Source organism: Stylophora pistillata, chromosome 4 (assembly GCF_964205215.1).
Source record: "Stylophora pistillata chromosome 4, jaStyPist1.2, whole genome shotgun sequence".
NCBI classification, from domain to species: domain Eukaryota; kingdom Metazoa; phylum Cnidaria; class Anthozoa; order Scleractinia; family Pocilloporidae; genus Stylophora; species Stylophora pistillata.
In genome coordinates this window covers 5,300,608-5,318,394 of record NC_142522.1, presented here as the reverse complement: position 1 = coordinate 5,318,394, position 17,787 = coordinate 5,300,608, and the positions used below count along the sequence as shown (strand labels likewise).

Genomic DNA, 17,787 nt, shown 5'->3' with positions numbered 1-17,787 from the left:
TGGAACACCAAAAGCAAATAAATCAAGTTTCTATTCTATTCTTAAAAGCAGTCAGTGCTACCATTCGTTCAAATTCAACTGGATTCATTTCTTAGCTTCTCTTTTCGTCGGCACCACAGCTGAGACTGCTTAAGATTCCTAATTTTTCGAGAACCAGTTTGTGTAAGAGGGCGTAAAGGAGAATTAACAATTTCTAATGATAATACATCCTGGAATGCACTTACTATTGTAACTTAGTGAGTGGCCCATGCCACCATATGGATGAATGGATGGATGAATAGATGAAATTGAATGCCTGATTATCATTAAATTTTATTCATAGCAAAATACCGATGAGCGTAGCAGATGACATGTGGCACCACGTGTGTGTATTGTGGAATAATCGTAAGGGGCTCACGCAGGTGTTCAAAGACGGCGAGAGAAGATACAGTTCATTTGAATTCGATTTGAGGTCGATCGAAGGTACCTTTTGTAGAGAAATTATTGACATTTGCCGAGTGGCTTCAGCGAAAGTGTTGTTTTTCTTAGCGTCTGGTTGATTTTGCTTTGCATTTTTCCACTGTTACTTTCTAACTAGACCATCTTCAATTTATCGTAATAGATGGCTGATTTTAAACGAGATCGCCGAGGTACAATTAACTTCTGCGATCACAAATTAAGCTGAGAGTTAAATTCGTGAGTTATCGAACTTCCGGATGATGACATAATTTTTTTCAGAAAATTTAAGTGTTGTAACAAAATTGCTACAATTTCTTAACCTGTTGCACACAGGGGTAGGAACCATGACCATTGGTTTCAGAAATCCAGCGACAATGCGTCAATTGCTTTGGGTGTACTGAGTGGTTTCAATCTGTGGGGTCACCCAATGCCAGTCGAGGAGATACTGCGCATGTCATTTGGATGTGACAGCGAAGAGGGTGACATGAAGGCCTGGAAAACAGTCAGAGAAGGGTTGCAGAAAGAAGTGGAAGTAAAATTGTTTCCAACCTGCAGTGATAGAGGAGGCAAGTTCCCAGTGACGAGAATTTGATTGCAATCGGTCCTTAATTTATTGCTCTAAACTTTGAGTATGAAAAGATCCTTTTGGCTGTTTAAGGGAGTTTTGAAACTGAGCTGCGAAACCACGAGAAGAAACGAGCGAAAAAGTTGTAATTTATCACTCTGCAAATCCAATTCTCATTTACCCGGTTACACCATAATCCGAAAAAACTTTTGTTCTTAATCCATGTCGGGAAAGGCTTTAGTTCTACAGCTGATTGAGATAAATTAGTGAAGGGAAGAAATCTGGAACCATGCTCGACTCTGAGCCAGGAACCGCTGCATCAATGTCGCAATTTAATTAACTTTCTCCTATGATGGCTCTTGAAATTTGTTGTTTTGTTGGTTCGCTCAACATGTTGCTAAATGTTCTTTGTTTCTTGGTCATTTATCGATAGAGTTTACGATGATCTTCTGTAAATAAAATGCGTTCAATTTTATCTCTGATCCAGGTGGCCGACTTGTCGTGGACACCAACGTCATCCACTTTACCCAGTTGGCTGTTCTCATGAGTCCGCTATACAATAGATCACATGACTGGCCTAGTGAGTGCCTAAAGTTTCGTTACATGTTCCGGGGACCTGGGAAGAAGACACTTACAATTTACCAGAAGACAAAATCCTACCGTAAAATTCCAATCTGGATTTCAGGAAGCAACACCGGCAAGAACTGGCTTTACGGACAAGTTCCTTTGAATTCTCTTTCTGAGTTTCAGGCAAGTGTCTCGGGATATTATGTTAGAAGCAAATTCTGCTCAGAAGGGATAAATGTTTGTGTTCGCGGTATAAAAAAAAAAAGGGTTTCCAGGTTTTAAGCATAGAAAAGTATTAGAAAAACTTAACCAGTTGCTCATTACCCGCAGCTTTCCATTGTATTTTACTTCGAATAAAGCTTTCCAACAGGGCCCAGTTGTTCAAAGAGCGGATAACACTATCCAACGGATAAATCGCTATCCAGCGGATAAGCGTTAACAAAACGTACTGCGCTATCCACCGGATAGAGATTTTATCCAGTGAATAGCATTATCTATCCTTCGAACAGCCGGAGCCAGAACGATAGTTCTCCTCAAAAAAAAATTCCGTAGCGTGGCGTAAAGTTCTTTGTTTATGCAATTTTCTCCATTTCCATGTCCACTTTTTTTAGCTTTTCGAGGATGACGAGTTACGGTGATCGACGATTAATATGAGTTTTTTAACCAGTTGCTCATTACCCGCAGCTTTCCATTGTATTTTACTTCGAATAAAGCTTTCCAACAGGGCCCAGTTGTTCAAAGAGCGGATAACACTATCCAACGGATAAATCGCTATCCAGCGGATAAGCGTTAACAAAACGTACTGCGCTATCCACCGGATAGAGATTTTATCCAGTGAATAGCATTATCTATCCTTCGAACAGCCGGAGCCAGAACGATAGTTCTCCTCAAAAAAAAATTCCGTAGCGTGGCGTAAAGTTCTTTGTTTATGCAATTTTCTCCATTTCCATGTCCACTTTTTTTAGCTTTTCGAGGATGACGAGTTACGGTGATCGACGATTAATATGAGTTTTTTTTGTTACATATTTTTCTTCCTTTTTTTGCTATCGTCTGATACAATTAACAGGTGCTAATAGAAGGAAAAAAAGAGACAAGGGAAGACTTGATAGCATTGGCAGGATTGTACATTGAGGAGGGAAACCTTTGCCAACACAAACCCTTATCAGCTAAACAAGGTATGGTTTAAGTAGAAACATTCCTTAAGTGCACTAAACCGCATTCACATTGTGGAGAAAGCTTTTGGAAAGGGATGAAAATTACACTCTTGAAAAATTGCACAAACTGACAAATTAACAAAAGCGCCACTTTCCATCTTTGCCTTATCGACTTTTCGGAGGATAAAAGAGAACTAACGGACGTCGCCTTTTACAAAATTGACACAAATTGACAAGAGCATCACCTTCCATCTTTGCCATATCGACTTTTTGAAGGATAAATTACCTCCCTTCAGCGGTTTCTTAGTTTGATTCACGAACCTAGCATCACAGATTGGTTGAATGTAACGTTGGTCCTCCTCTTCGCTTCGCAATCGCACGTTTAAACAAAATATGTTCAATTTTTTCTTGAATGTGGAAGGGGTTTTCAATAACTACCTGATTGGCCACAATATTTACAGACTGTCCTTTTGTTATAAGAAACATACCAGCTCCATTTTGTCTCATCAACTAACAGTTCTTTCATCCTGTTTCAGCCTGTAACGAAAGACTGACTAACAAGTCGGGATATTTCTTCTCTCCTTTATATCCGGGACATTCTCCTGATGACATTCTTTGCAGATGGCTCATAACCGTCCCACAACGTCATATAATCCACTTGAAGTTCCAAGAATTCAGACTCAGAGAACACCCCACATGCGATAAATGTTTTGTGGAAGTTTTTGATGGTAGCGAAAAAACTGGACCCTCGTTGGGCAAATTCTGCGGCTTTCTGTTTCCTCCAGTTTTCTTATCTTCGTCGAATCATTTAACAGTTTTTCTGAGCTGTCACGGAAATTTACCTGTGGCCAGATTAAAGGCCTTGTATCATTCTGTTTCAGGTAAATGAAAATCACAAAGTTTATTGCGTTTTTGTCATGATTCCTTTTTTCATTCTGCTTTATTGTTCAGCACTTAAGGTGTGGTCTCCATGCTGGAGATAGGGCTCATTTATGGGTGGAAGAAGGCTGTTAAGAAATCCCCTAGGGTGTCAAATACGATTCATTATTTTGTATTTAGAAAATTTGCCCAAATCTAATGAATGCCATCCATGATATACCTTTCTTTGGTTGAAAAAAATGCGAAATACCAAAGAAAACCAATTCAGGATTTTTGAATATAAGTATATTCTGTTCTGAGTGCATTTAAAAGAGACGAGTCTTTTATTATGCATTAAATTTCTGATCAAGGTTACCAGTAGTATTCCATTCACAGTATTCTTGACTAACTTCTTTGAGCCCTTTTATTTCTTTCCAGTACTCTTTTATGGGGGTATATAAAAGCTCTTCTTTTCTTTTTCCAGCCAAGGACAATGACGAACCATCCTGTTCACGTCGGCAAAGTAAACAATCTTTGGGTCTCGTGCTCTAATTTTATGCTTCTGATTTACTGTTTGCGCGTTTTCCTATCATCCCAGATTTGGACGTTAGTTGTCAGCTTTAGTCTGAATGATAGTATTGTTTTCTCTTGTTTTTAGGTAGTCCATCGAGCTGCAAATGTGAAGATTTCGGTGAAGGCAAAGACAAAGGGATTCTTGTAACTGGAGTAGACTTGCTCAGTATTCCATCTAATCTCCCCCCTAATACTCGAGCTGTGTAAGCCATGAAAAACTTAATAGTTTTGTTGTTTTTCAACTTCATCATTGACATATCCACATTGTTTTCCTTTTCTTTGTTAGCTAGCTGCTCTGTTGGTTTGTGATGATTAGAATTTCTATTCTTGTTTACTGCAAGTTTAATATTTCTTTCAAGGTTTTTCCAGAAAAATCGGATACGTCAGTTACAAGAAAAGGCCTTTGCAAATCTCGACAAGCTAGAATATATGTGAGTAAACTTTACATTTGTTGATTAAAAGAATTAAAAATCTGCATCAAGATTTCTGCTATAGAGTTAGGTGAACTGGCTGGGGAACTTAACGAGCTGATTACTTTTTTTTCTAGAGACATGAGCTTCAATATTCTGCTTCGCCTCAGAGAAAACTGCTTTCAAAATGTCTCATCCGTCAAAACTATGTTAGTATGCATCACGACATTTTAAGGGTAATTTTTTTTGCCGAGTGAGTTGTTTCTTCATTTAAACACTGCAGTCCTCGATTGGGAAAACCGCATAATACGGTCTTTTTTGTCTTTACACTTGCATAAACCAAGAAAATAAGGTGGAGATGCTGTGATCTGATATCCAAGAGGGTTTTAAAAGCTGCTATCCCATTTCAGATCCAAATGGTAACATCTGGGCACATTTGCTTGCCCAATGGTGACAAAAGCGAAACCCTCTACGGTCGTGTATATCTATTTAGCTGTCAGAAGAGAGTCGCTTTAAGGCTGTTATCAGTTATATGTTCATTAAATTTAACGCTGTACTTTTTGTTCCAGGAGACTGAACTTCAACTTCTTACAATCCCTTCCCAACGGAGTCTTTCTTGAACTTCCGAAATTACGCGTTCTGTAAGTATTTGGGTACCTTAAAGGCCGACCCTCATCACAGGTTTGTCACCATGGATCGATTTTAATCAAACGCGGGAAGTCATAGTGGGTGTAGTTGAACGATTTTCCATTGAGCTCGATATAGTGTAAACGACTGACGCTTGCATACTTGTTCTTATTACGCATCCTATTCTCTAAAATGGCGGCGCAAATTTACCCGAGCAATCACAGAGTTTATACATCGACAACTCGCACTCCTTTCAACACGACTAAAAACTGAGTGTCCTTGATTGGGTCATCAGACTTCATTCCACTTCATTTTACACAATTTAAACTCAGTGAAATTTATTGATTTACTTCAGAGATTTAGGGAAAAACCGTCTTCGCAAAGTAGTAAAAGGAATGTTGGATGGACTTTTTAGAATAAAGGTTTTGTAAGTATTAACTTCTAAACTACAAGTGACCCAATTAAATTTGCAATAGTCTATTTCTCATGTGAAGCTTTCAAAATATCTTCAACAACCTTAAGTGGAGATGGCCTAAATTAAAATTTCATATTTGCTCTCAGAGGCTTGCGTTCAAACCAGATTGAGAGAGTGGAATATGGTGTTTTTGAAAACAAAAGCAACATGACCCATCTGTAAGTATTGTTATCCTTCATATATTTTAGGTAGTGTTTCCCGTGACTTAATTTGAAATAAATATAGACTGTTTGTGATGTGTCGAAATCCTTATTAAGTAATTTTAGGGGTCCGTGTACAGATTAATGGGGTTTAGTTTTTGTCCGTTGTGACACTCTGAAGACCCTATGAAGACTTCTGAAATGGAATTATATTTAGAACAAGATTGGAAATTAGAAAGTTTCGTGGAATTGTTTATAGATCAAGATTGGAAATTCGAAATTTTCGTGGGTTTTCTTTTCCTTATTTTTCGGTTAGGTTATGTATTATGGTTTTGTATCATTACTTTTTTGATTGGCCATGTGCAATTAGGTATCTTCAGGATAACAAGCTCAAAACATTACCAGACAGCCTGTTTGAAGATCTTTCAAAGCTGAAAGTGTTGTAAGTATGGCAATCCAAAAATTGGTCATCATTAGAGAAAGAAACAAACAGTTGTGAAAACTAAGAATAATTGGTTGCCCACTGGGGCCCGTTTCTCGAAAGTCCATGTACTTACTGCTCTCGAAATTTTTTTCGCTATGTTTACATTCAACATCGTGATATCATAAGTTTTGAAATTCAAACAGTGAAATAATCAGAAAAAGAAATAGAATTGATTGTCTTTTCATCCAACATCTACACTACTGTTACCGTGATTCATGGTATACAATACGGCTCTAAGCCCATAAAGTTACCGGTACTTCCTATATTTCCACGTATGGTAGTTGAAAAGAGCTTTGGGTTGCATCAAACTAACATCCTTCAGCTGGATGTTATCTAAATCTTTTCTCCTGCATTTTACATGAATATTGACTGAGACATTTTTACATAAGTCACATCAGGAAGTAAAACGTTAGGTGGTGTAACCATTTGACTTGAGGGTGACAAGCATCTACTTTCTTCTCACAATCTTGATATCACCCCTGAATCACACATTAAGGTCAGGAGAACAAAGGAAAATTATCACAAACCAAGGAAGCTCTTGATTGTTAGCCAAATTCTTGTTGTCAATCACAGAAGAAAAGTATAGAGAAGAGTATAGAAAATATGCATACTGATGTTAGGATATAAATGGTCACACGATGATAAAACCAGCATTTTATTTTTTTGTCACTGTTTGAATGATAAGGTATCAATGGAAATAACATAGCTAGCCGATTAATTTTGTGGTCTTAGTCACCTTAAATGCCTGGAGGCTCTACACATTTTTGTTGTGTACAGTGTACTTCAGATACAATGAAACATATCAAGTTCATATATTTTGAACTGCGGCATTAGATACATATGATGCACGATCCTCGCAGTAGATAGCGCTATTTAAGCAATAGCGAAAATCAGACCTGAAAAAAAAAAAAAATAAAAAAAAATCAGGCCTGTACGGGATTCGAACCACTGACCTCTGCGATACTAGTGCAGCGCTCTACCAATTGAGCTAACAAGGCTTGGCTTGTTAGCTCAATTGGTAGAGCACTGCACTACTATCGCAGAGGTTTTGTTAGCTCAATTGGTAGAGCGCTGCACTAGTATCGCAGAGGTCAGTGGTTCGAATCCCGTACAGGCCTGATTTTTTTCAGGTCTGATTTTCGCTATTGCTTAAATAGCGCTATCTACTGCGAGCATCGTGCATCATATGTAACAGTGTACTTCGTTTCTCGAAATGGCCCATTAAGATAGAAAATTCAAGTGAGGACCATTCAGATCCTCCACAAAACCTTTGAATTATCAACCTTATGACAGAAGTAATTTCGCTTTTTTTCCGCAGAGATTTGAGTGGGAACGAGCTAACAGCGGTGACGAAGGGAACTTTCAAAGGACTCAAATCACTGGAATATTTGTGAGTAGAGTGTTTGTTGATCGCTATATGTCGATGACAAAAACTTAAGTAAAAAAATTCTTAGGTGGTAAGCTTGATAGCTGCCTTAAATCAAATCTTAGATTTGAAAAATAATAGTTTGTCAACACGTAAATTATTTTTTATCCATTGGTACAGGTATCTAAACAAAAACAAGCTATCTGATGTACCTTCCGATGCATTTAGTGAACTAGAAAACTTGAAGTATTTGTGAGTATCTGTCAATGAACATTCTGCTCTTGTTGACCTTCGAAATTGCTCTATTTCACAAAGCGCTTTCCAATTTCGCCCAATCAGATTAATTTTATGGTCTTAGTCACCTTGAATGCCTGGAGGCTCTACACATTTTTGTTGTGTACAGTGTACTTCGTTTCTCGAAATGGCCCATTAAGATAGAAAATTCAAGTGAGGACCATTCAGATCCTCCACAAAACCTTTGAATTATCAATCTTGTGACAGAAGTAATTTCGCTTTTTTTCCGCAGAGATTTGAGTGGGAACGAGCTAACAGCGGCGACGAAGGGAACTTTCAAAGGACTCAAATCACTGGAATATTTGTGAGTAGAGTGTTTGTTGATCGCTTTATGTCGATGACAAAAACTTAAGTAAAAAAATTCCTAGGTGGTAAGCTTGACAGCTGCCTTAAATCAAATCTTAGATTTGAAAAATAATAGTTTGTCAATACGTAAACTATTTTTTATCCATTGGTACAGGTATCTAAACAAAAACAAGCTATCTGATGTACCTTCCGATGCATTTAGTGAACTAGAAAACTTGAAGTATTTGTGAGTATCTGTCAATGAACATTCTGCTCTTGTTGGCCTTCGAAATTGCTCTATTTCACAAAGCGCTTTCCAATTTCGCCCAATCAGATTTAGAAGTACGGGGAGGCGGCGTGGCCGAGTGGTTAAGGTGCTGGACTTGTAATCTGGTGTCCCAGGCTCAAATCCTCCACCCTGTCACTAACTGGATTTGTGCTCGGTTGCTCCTAGTTCAATTCCTCGGCTGCGCTCTGTAAATAGCCCACTGGTCTGCCTCATGCCAGTGGGGATTTTTAAGCACTTAGTTAGTTGACATTGTGGCTGGCAAGCCCCTGAAGGGGAGCTTCATTTTACGTATTTATTTACTTATTATTTTAAGTACCATATTAGATGGTTTTTGACCTTCCTAATGAAACAAAATTTTGCCCTAAATAATATAAACAAGTAATCGCATGTTTCGTCGTAAGGTTAAAAATTATCATCACTCTTAAAAACATGAGTGATATTACTCCTTACTTTTACAAGCCCATACAAAACTTTACGAACACACTTCAACCAGCATCAAGTACGGAAAATTATCGTGCATTTCATTGGTTGAGAGGGTGTACGGATTAATCTGAATCAATCAATAAGCAACGAAAAGCAAAACAACTGCATTCCCTTACTACTTTCGACATTTGAATAAAAACTTCTCCTCGGGAGGAGGGAGGTAAAATTGTCAATCGTGCCTATTATGAGGTATTTCTTTTACGCAGGAAACTCGACCGATTTATCTTCTGCTGCTACGCCATAAAGTCAATCGAAGGAGTTGACTGCGATTCTCCAATCAACGAGTTTTCGAGCTGCGACGACCTCATGAAAAACGAAACTGTTCAGGTCTGCATCTGGATTCTGGGAATACTTGCGCTCCTTGGCAACGTCCTCGTCATAATATGGCGTACCGTTGATAAAGAAGAAAGCAGGGTTCAGTCTTGTCTGCTGACCAATCTGGCCGTAGCTGATCTGTTTATGGGCGTGTATCTATTAACGATCGCCATCATGGACTCAAGATGGCGAGGGGAATACTTTAAGCACGACATTAAATGGAGATCTAGCATCGGCTGTCAAGTCATTGGAGCTCTTTCGATGCTCTCTAGTGAAGTTTCTGTCCTGATTCTCACCATCATCACCATCGACCGACTTATCTGTATCGTCTTCCCATTCAAGTTCAAGCGCCTTACTTACAAAGCGGCCGTTTTCGCCTGCATGAGTGCATGGATGTTTGGCATAGTCATATCTGTGATTCCTATCACCGGAATAAATTACTTTTACGATAAAAGTGGTGATTTCAGTTTCTATGGTCGCTCTGCAGTCTGCCTTCCGCTTCAGCTTTCTGAGGGCACACCGGCTGGCTGGGAATACTCCGTGTCATTCTTTGTGGGCTTGAACTTCATTTCTTTCGCCTTTATCCTCGTGGCGTATATCTCAATATTTTGGACGGTAAAGCGTGCTGCACGTGCAGCGCGATCGACGAATTTCAAAAAGGAATCCGAGATGGCTAAGAGGCTTGCCTTCATCGTGATGACAGACTTCTGCTGCTGGATGCCCATCATAACAATCAGTGTTTTATCGCTAACTGGGAATTTTGAGGATCCAAACAAAATCGCCTACGTGTGGATTGCAGTGTTTGTTCTTCCTATCAACTCCTCCATAAATCCAATCCTGTACACTTTTTCCACCCAACGAGCAAAGCAAAGCTTGACCAAAAAGGGAAAACATATCACTGGTATTGTAATGAAGACATTGAACGAGCGAATGCCAGGTGAGTAATGAACAACTATTCACCGAAATGGAGGTGGTTAGTGGTGGATATTTACCTAGCCGCGAAGCGACGAGGTAAATATCCACCGCTAACCACCGACACTGAGCTGAATAGTTGTTTTAGTAAATACTAAAACAGTGAGATATTATACACCACCGTCGTTAATTTGAGTGATTTCTTCGCTTGTCACGGATGTAAACCGGGACGCCATTTTTTCCCGAATTGCTCGAAGGTAAATAGCAAAGGATATTCGGAGTTTGACTAGCCAATCAGAGCGCGCCTTCAACGCCATCCACTTTTTTAGTATATACTAATGACAGTTATCGATGAGCTGAGTGCGCTTAATTGGAGGGGATGGGCTAATGACGAATAAAGGAATAAGGAAAGCACCATTTGTTCCTTCTTTTTCTACTGGGACTTTTGGCCCCTGTTATTTTTGCACCCTCCCCCCCCCCCCTCCTCACCCTCTCAACCCAGAGCCTGACACAGTTGTTATCATCTTTGGAGTCCCTCTCAGAAATATTGGGGACCAGAAGCATGTAGAACGGGAGCAACGAGGAAACCGTCCATAATGATTTCGTGGGTGGCTAGATGCCTTTGGACCTCATCTTCGGCATAATTTTTAAGTTAAAATTGAACACCCTTGCATTCCACAAAAAGACGTAAATGATTCGCCGTTCTCAGACCACATAAATTTTGGCGATTTCATATTGTTTTTAGCAGAGTATGGCCAATCATGGTTTGCTTGAGGTCCCTGCCAAGGTCTTGGGGGGCAGTAACTCACGAAAAGGTGAATTTCCAGAGGCAGATCCAGGGGTGAGTCCGGGGGGGTCCGGACCCCCTATCAGACCTGACGCTTAAAACTTTGAGACTGAAATTCTTACATCGACATGATCGTATATCGTATTTTAACTATCTGATTTTTTTAATTAATGAATCCAAGTAAACGGTGAGCGGCCAAGGAATTATAACGTGCAACCGCGACTGGTGGGAGGGGGTGTGGGGTGTGGTGGAGAAGTAATTTGCCTCAAAAGAGTCCAACAGTCCTTTCTGAACCAAAGTTTGGACCCCCCCAATCAAAAATTTCTGGATCCGCCCTGATCTCCCCTTTAAAGAACCTTTCAAAAGGGCACTTTGAAGAGAACTACTTCCAAGGAGTACGTTCGATATCTTATGGAAAAGTACAAGTCAAGCAACGCATATTTTCTACAATTGAAGATAAATCTCGAATGCAATCAAATTCGAGATGTGAAAAACTTGTTTTAAACGAGGAGTACTTCTTCAGTGCTGTGTGCGAGTAAGTCCTTGTATTTCTGTGGCAGTCTAACGTGTATTTGCATGATTTATTTTTATTCATCTAAGGTCGGAGGCAGGCAGGGGATTTGATGAAAACATCCCATGATGCCACCCTGATCGCCGATATAATCGCTTTCCCACGTCCCTTGCCTTCACCAGGACAGCATGAACGAGACAATAGTGAACACAATAGTGAACACATGATGCACTCTAAACTGAAGCTGATTGAGGAAGTGAATATTCTAAAAGACGACACCGCTGGAAAACCTGCCATTGTAAGTGTGTGAAATAATGTTTACCAGAAGACCAAATCCTGAATATCGTTGGGGAGAGATTTATAGAGCTATGCAAGTACATATGACATGCTACCTAAGGTGCGATCACTCTCAATGTTGCTCATCGGTCAGAGTATATTACCAGTCTGTGGAAGGTCGAATATTTCATCTCAGTTAGGATCTGAGACTTGGCTTTTATCTGAGTTAGTCACTGACTGTCTGAACAATTTGGCTGGGGATATAGTGTTCAAAGCATGCATTGGACTGAACACCAACCGGAGAAGCTAAGTTCGAGCCCTGCCAAAGTCATTGCATCGTGTTCTTGGCCAGGACATTTGACGATCATGAGCAACTGATTTACACTTAAGAGTATAATTTAATACCAGCGAACCAACAGACTCACTCGACTTAAAAACTTGTTGGATGGGAGGGGAGGGAAGGAAGGGCCATTAGACTGGTATGGGTTTAACCTTCGCAATGAATCTTTGCTATTACAGGGTTATGCTGTAGCTTGGTCTGAGGGACGAGACATTTCAAGTATGGTGTTATTGAAATACTTTGCCACAGAATGCAAAGAAGACTGGATTCGAGAAGTTGATGTGGCAAAGAGCCTGTGTATTGAGAGAAAAGAATTTCCTTTTCTTCTCAATTATCGTTGGCACTCCACAGGCAAGTGAATAAAAGCTCCTTGTGTTTTGTCCTCTGAACGGAATCATATACTACTAGTATGATTTGCTGTTAAACGAAAAGTTAACGAGTATCGAAATTGCCGAGGAATTAGAAACACTTTCCTACTGTTTTTAAGTGTTTTAATATCCTGCTGTGCAGATATGATTGATTGCTGCTAAATATTCTTACATGAATATAAGGCAGAAGCGCTTTGACCCCGGGTCACCCTGAGGGATTTTGAAAATTACTTGATAGGAAAAAAAATAATTCCCACGTGATCCTGAATAGATGCACTCAAAATGAGTTCAAATTTTTTAAGTAGCTAATTTTACCTTCTTGCCGTTGTTGTCAACAAAATTTTTCAGCTAACAAAGTATTTGAGCCTTTCAATGAAACCTTTTTGTAAATATGCAGGCCTGGGTTCTTGAATGAGTTGTCAAGTCATCTGGTATTTTTATTAAGTCATTTTTCTTTCTTCTAAGGAATTCCTTCTTTGCTCAGGTATTGTTTCTATTTTTCCCTTGCAGCCCGTGACCACGATATTGATCACGGGAAAGTGAAGATTCGCGAGTTACAATCGAACAGTCTGTAAGTAACAGCTCTCATGTTAAAAGACAATTAAAAATTATCATAGAAATTCATCACAGGAACATTTGAGCGAGGCCAAAACATCAAGAAGCTCGAACAAAATTAAACTTAAATGGTTTGACGTGTTAGACGCGTTAACGAAGCCGTGATTGCCTTTAGTTTTGTATCTGATTGGTCGAGAAGGCGACGCAAGCTTTTAAGACTATCACAGGGCAAAGTAAACCAAGCCTGATGCCGAAGCAGTCTAAATTTTGAGCCCTGAAAAAGACATTCGAAACATGAAATGACCTGACCTGATCTAATAAATTGATCAGCCTTTCGCGGCCATTACAAGTCTCTTCCTGTTCAAAAAACAACTATTGCGTTTACTTTCCCACCATACTCGTAGGACAGTGAAAGAAGGAACACAAAGTAGTCGTAACTGGGCTTGTTGTATGTGATGATTTCCAAAATATATGCCCCTTTTGTTTCAGATTGATTTGCTACAATTTTGTGTCGAGTTCAACATTGCAAGATTTTCTTAGCGACGAGGGAACTGTCCTTAATTTTGATGCGGTTTGTGCTATAGCCTGTGACGTCATCAGCGCTATAGAACGACTACAGGAACTTGGGATGGTGCATAACAACGTCACAACAAGCAACATTTTGATTGCTCATTCCTTAAGGGTAAATAAACTTTTCATCTTTTTGCGAAATCGTATTAGATGCTAATTAGAATCACTCGGTCAAAAGTACGTACTATCGATTATTTTCAGCTTCTTCCCCTGAGAGCGGTCCTGGGAGGATTTTCTCGAGTGTCAAAGAAGAGCAAGCCTAATTCGTTTACCTTGAACTGGGGAGCTTATAAGCAGATTTGTCATAGCAACGATATTGAGCAGTTTGGACAGTTGATAGCCACTCTATTAGGACACTGTCATGGGTCCAGTGAATACGCCCAGGTAGGGTTATTACTAGTGACAGCTTGATAACCAGCTGCTGATCAGGAAATGAGCCCACAATCTTCCCGGTAATGTCTGGTATTGGATGGCAAGACATGGCCTGATTCAAAGCCATTAAATAGGCATGAAGAGAATGACCATTATATCGATAATGTTTTCTGTTTCTTCAAAACGAATTGAAAGAGGTAGCTTTTCTCTCCTTACTAAATTTGACTTTTTTTTCAGCTGCATGAAATCATGAACCTGTGTTTTGAGGAAACAGCCGAAAATAACGGACCTAAGGCGTCTAACATCCGCGAGTTGCTGGAGGAGATTCAGCATTGAGTTGAAGTCCGGGAGACGTATTTATAAATGGAAAAAAGCTTGGCACAGTATTATTTTACTGAATGCAACTCTTATCTCTAGATGGACAATTTTTGAAGTATTTTATTGTAAACCGTATTTACTGACTCTACTGTGTGTTCATTAGATAAAAGCTGATTTTAATAAGCTATCCATCTAATATGGAGTCCTTCTTTGCCATGCACTCTAACATATAGATTTAGCCAAGCCTAAAGGCGGAGCTCCCAAGTTCGTAATATTAATGATAACATAAAAGATGTGCATTTGCCAAGACTCGCCTGAGTCACCCCTCCCTTACGTACGCTCGGTCAGTCACGTGACAACCGAGAGGTTGACCATATTCCATGGGTGTGGGGCACTGCGCCACGCGCGCTTCGCGCGCGTGGAAGCCCCGCAACTAATGTGTCACTTACTCTTAACAAGTGTTTTGCGTATCTTACAATTTGCGCGATTCTGAAAATAAGCTTGCTATTCCGGCTTGCCACGCACTAACTCTTATAAACTATAGTGGTGCGGTTCTCTGGAACAGCCTACCCTCAGCTGCTAGGCAAGCAACATCTCTGGCTAATTTCCGACGATTGTTAATTAATTCCGACACGCATTCATGTAACAGGCTTTAATTTAATTTACGTTCTATAATAGTTGGTAATATTTTAAATTAGACTAATATACATAGTTTATACATAGTATACTTAGTTCTTCGTAACTAGTTGTAGCTTTCATATTAAACTGTTAATGCCTGATGTGTTTAACCGTGTTTAAATAAAGATGATGATGATAATGATGATGGTGACGAGGGAACCATTCATTATTTTTATTGCATGGCGGGGGGGGGGTGGGGGGAGAAGTTTGAGGACTATTGAAAATCGGCTGCCAATGATAGGGGATCACACGAATATTGCAAAGCCTTATGGGGGAATCGGATCAGGTAAATTTTGTCGTAGCATAATCAAAGCCTCCGAAATCCCCTCCTCACCCCTTTTCCTCCCCTCACCCTCCCCTCCCCTCCCCTCTCCTCCCCTCCCCCTCAGTTGAGAGTCCGTCATTTGCACAAATAAAAAGCTAGGAACATTTTTCGAGTGATGGTGTGAAGTTAATGTTTTTGTTGAAACTACGATCGATATGTTTCTATTTTTCTGTTATATTTATTCGAAGTCTGGAAGGAAATGAAGCCAAATTAGAGATTCCCGTTCCCTGTAGGCGTCGAATTAAATCTATCTAGAAAAATCTATCTTTGAGTGGTTTCGTGGTATTTTTTAATTGTTCAAGAAAATTGAAATTAGCAAGTTATTCTTTGGAACACAAAATGGAAATTACGCTTTAAGCTATTAAGTGTAACTGAAAAATTTCCCCTGAAAACATGTTTGATCTGTGCTGAGTTCAGTCGACAAATTCGATACGTCTTTTGAATTATCACCGTTTGAAAATATTAAACTGACATTAGTTCTGTATGTAGTTATTCTACTCTACTAGGCTTATGATTATTATTTTTTTTTTTAGGATTTGAGCCAATTCACTATGCGAAAACCAATGTGTGAAACAAAAAACATTTGTTCCTTTCCTGGTCATCGAATACTCTCGATCCATGGATCTTATTAAAATATTATAAACTTTGGGTTTCCTTCATCCGTGAGCCGTTGTAGGGAAAAGAGGGCCGGCTTTCAACGACAAAATCCGCTTTGCAGAAACAGATGTCTTGCTATCCTCTAAATATAGCAACAAAAAAAGTTGTAAAAATTTGCGACATACAGCTTATACAACATCACCAATCACGTAGCTCCATTTTCTGCCTTTAAAAGCACACACAACCCACAATTCCTCTATTCGCTCCGACGAAGGGCTAACCCTCGAAACGTCAGCTTTTATAACCGTAACGGTGGCCAATTTATCATTTCAACTTTGTTGATATATTCAAATTATACAACATCATATACCTTCTTGCTAAAACATAAACTCACTCGATCTGGAAGGATTGATGTCATTTCCGCGTAAGACCTGAGAAATTTGCAAAGTATTAAAACGCACGTGCAAAGCCGTCGTTTTGCTGATTAAAAGTTTTAAACAATTTTTCATTTTTTAGTTCGTTGTTGCCTTTGCTTATTTTAAAGGCCCACAATTAAAATCTAAACATCCTATTACAATTCTTTTTCCGATATAATACTGACTTGGCGCACCATACGTTCTCAAGCCTTGTCGTAAAATCAGTTGCTATCTGCCCTACAAGGTTTAGCGTTAATCGAATAAGCAGTTAAGTATCTTTTTTTTCTACTCCTTACTGTATTTTAAGCGGGTGCTTTTTGCTTTTAAGCATAGAATAATCATGATCATATTGACAAAAGCACCCCCTCCCCCAAAATTTAGTTATATTTAATCTTTTCTTGGTTGATTTTTAAACATTGTGATGATTCTTTGATTTGAAACTTTAATGCACTTTCAAATATAATTTGCACGATTTAAACACACTCCATTCAGAAACAGATTTTACATTTTGCCTGATCCTTTCGAAATTGGGTAAATGCCACAATAAACCACAATACGATATAGTATAAAAATTTGACATTTCAACCGTCAGTAACGAATTTTTGCAGATGAGAAGCAGAATAGGATGCTTGCGTTTTAATCCCTTTTCCACAATTTGTTTCAGGCGTCAATATACCAATTAATTGAATCCCTCTAGCGATCACTGTGTTTTCAGTTTTCCGCTGTGGGAGCTTGTTCTAGGCGATGAGGACGTGAAATCTGTACCCTTTTTTCACTAGCATGTGAATACAAAAGTTTTTGCCATCTAGCACAGATGCGATGGCAATAAAGTTGTAAGTCTCTAAATTTTATTTGCAGATCCACTCAGTTTATACAAACAGAAGCATATTCAGTCAAAGTTGTTTTGCTTCCTTTTATTTCTTTCTTCTTTCTCTCTCTTTTAACTCGACAAAATTTGATTTTTCCTCCTGGTTGAGTTCTTCGATGTGGGGTATAAGCTCAAGGCAAAAATACGGCAAACGCACAGGTTCGGTTTTGACACCCGATTGTCAACTGCCGGATATGGACCTCAAGGTGTATCTCAGTCTACGGAAATATTTCACCGTATTTGTCATGATTTATTTTGTAACGTAAGTGATTTTGTTGAGTTGTTTATTACTGTTTAAGATCCCGCTTCTTGATTAATTACCCTCCTTCACTTTATCAAAAACTGTCTTATTTCCCCATGCTAATTAATAAGTTGTCAGCTGGCCAGACGGCGCCTGCTGTCCTGTCAGTGGAATCCCTGTGACTGAGACTAAATGGTTTTCTTTATCATTAATGTTAAGAACCTGGAAGTCTCCTCTGTTTCTTCCACGCTACACCATTTCCCTCTGAAATACAACGTTCCAAGTCGACTTTAGCGTCATTTTTATTGTTTTTGACATAAAACAGTTCAT

General features: G+C 39.2%; 1 protein-coding gene and 1 pseudogene across 3 annotated transcripts; both read left to right on the top strand.

Annotated features, from left to right (window-relative positions):
• The first annotated feature begins 91 nt into the window (after nt 1–91).
• On the top strand, nt 92–5,240 carry LOC148732114 (uncharacterized; annotated as a pseudogene). Its single transcript, XR_015999874.1, has 10 exons — nt 92–462; nt 772–1,004; nt 1,491–1,753; nt 2,637–2,745; nt 3,261–3,605; nt 4,067–4,105; nt 4,241–4,358; nt 4,515–4,586; nt 4,703–4,774; nt 5,135–5,240. The product of XR_015999874.1 is annotated as an uncharacterized LOC148732114 (transcript).
• Nucleotides 5,241–5,493: 253 nt separating this feature from the next.
• LOC148732113 (uncharacterized) lies at nt 5,494–15,015 on the top strand. Of its 2 annotated transcripts, XM_088756294.1 has the most exons (14): nt 5,494–5,619; nt 5,754–5,825; nt 6,178–6,249; nt 7,610–7,681; nt 7,838–7,909; nt 8,184–8,255; nt 8,412–8,483; nt 9,215–10,260; nt 11,623–11,831; nt 12,329–12,500; nt 13,028–13,088; nt 13,562–13,754; nt 13,844–14,026; nt 14,252–15,015. In XM_088756294.1, the coding sequence occupies exons 1-14, from the start codon at nt 5,588–5,590 to the stop codon at nt 14,348–14,350; spliced, it is 2,427 nt and encodes an 808-aa protein (XP_088612420.1). In that variant the 5' UTR covers nt 5,494–5,587; the 3' UTR covers nt 14,351–15,015. The 2 variants fall into 2 exon arrangements, with proteins under 2 accessions (XP_088612420.1, XP_088612421.1); XM_088756295.1 differs by lacking the exon at nt 8,412–8,483.
• Nucleotides 15,016–17,787: the final 2,772 nt, after the last annotated feature.

Excerpts from the sequence above, each read along its gene's own strand:
- LOC148732113 (XM_088756294.1), top strand. The coding sequence starts at position 5,588 with ATGTTGGATGGACTTTTTAGAATAAAGGTTTT. Across the intron at positions 5,826-6,177 it reads AAAAGCAACATGACCCATCT|GTATCTTCAGGATAACAAGC; the intron begins GTAAGTATTGTT and ends ATGTGCAATTAG. Across the intron at positions 7,682-7,837 it reads CTCAAATCACTGGAATATTT|GTATCTAAACAAAAACAAGC; the intron begins GTGAGTAGAGTG and ends CCATTGGTACAG.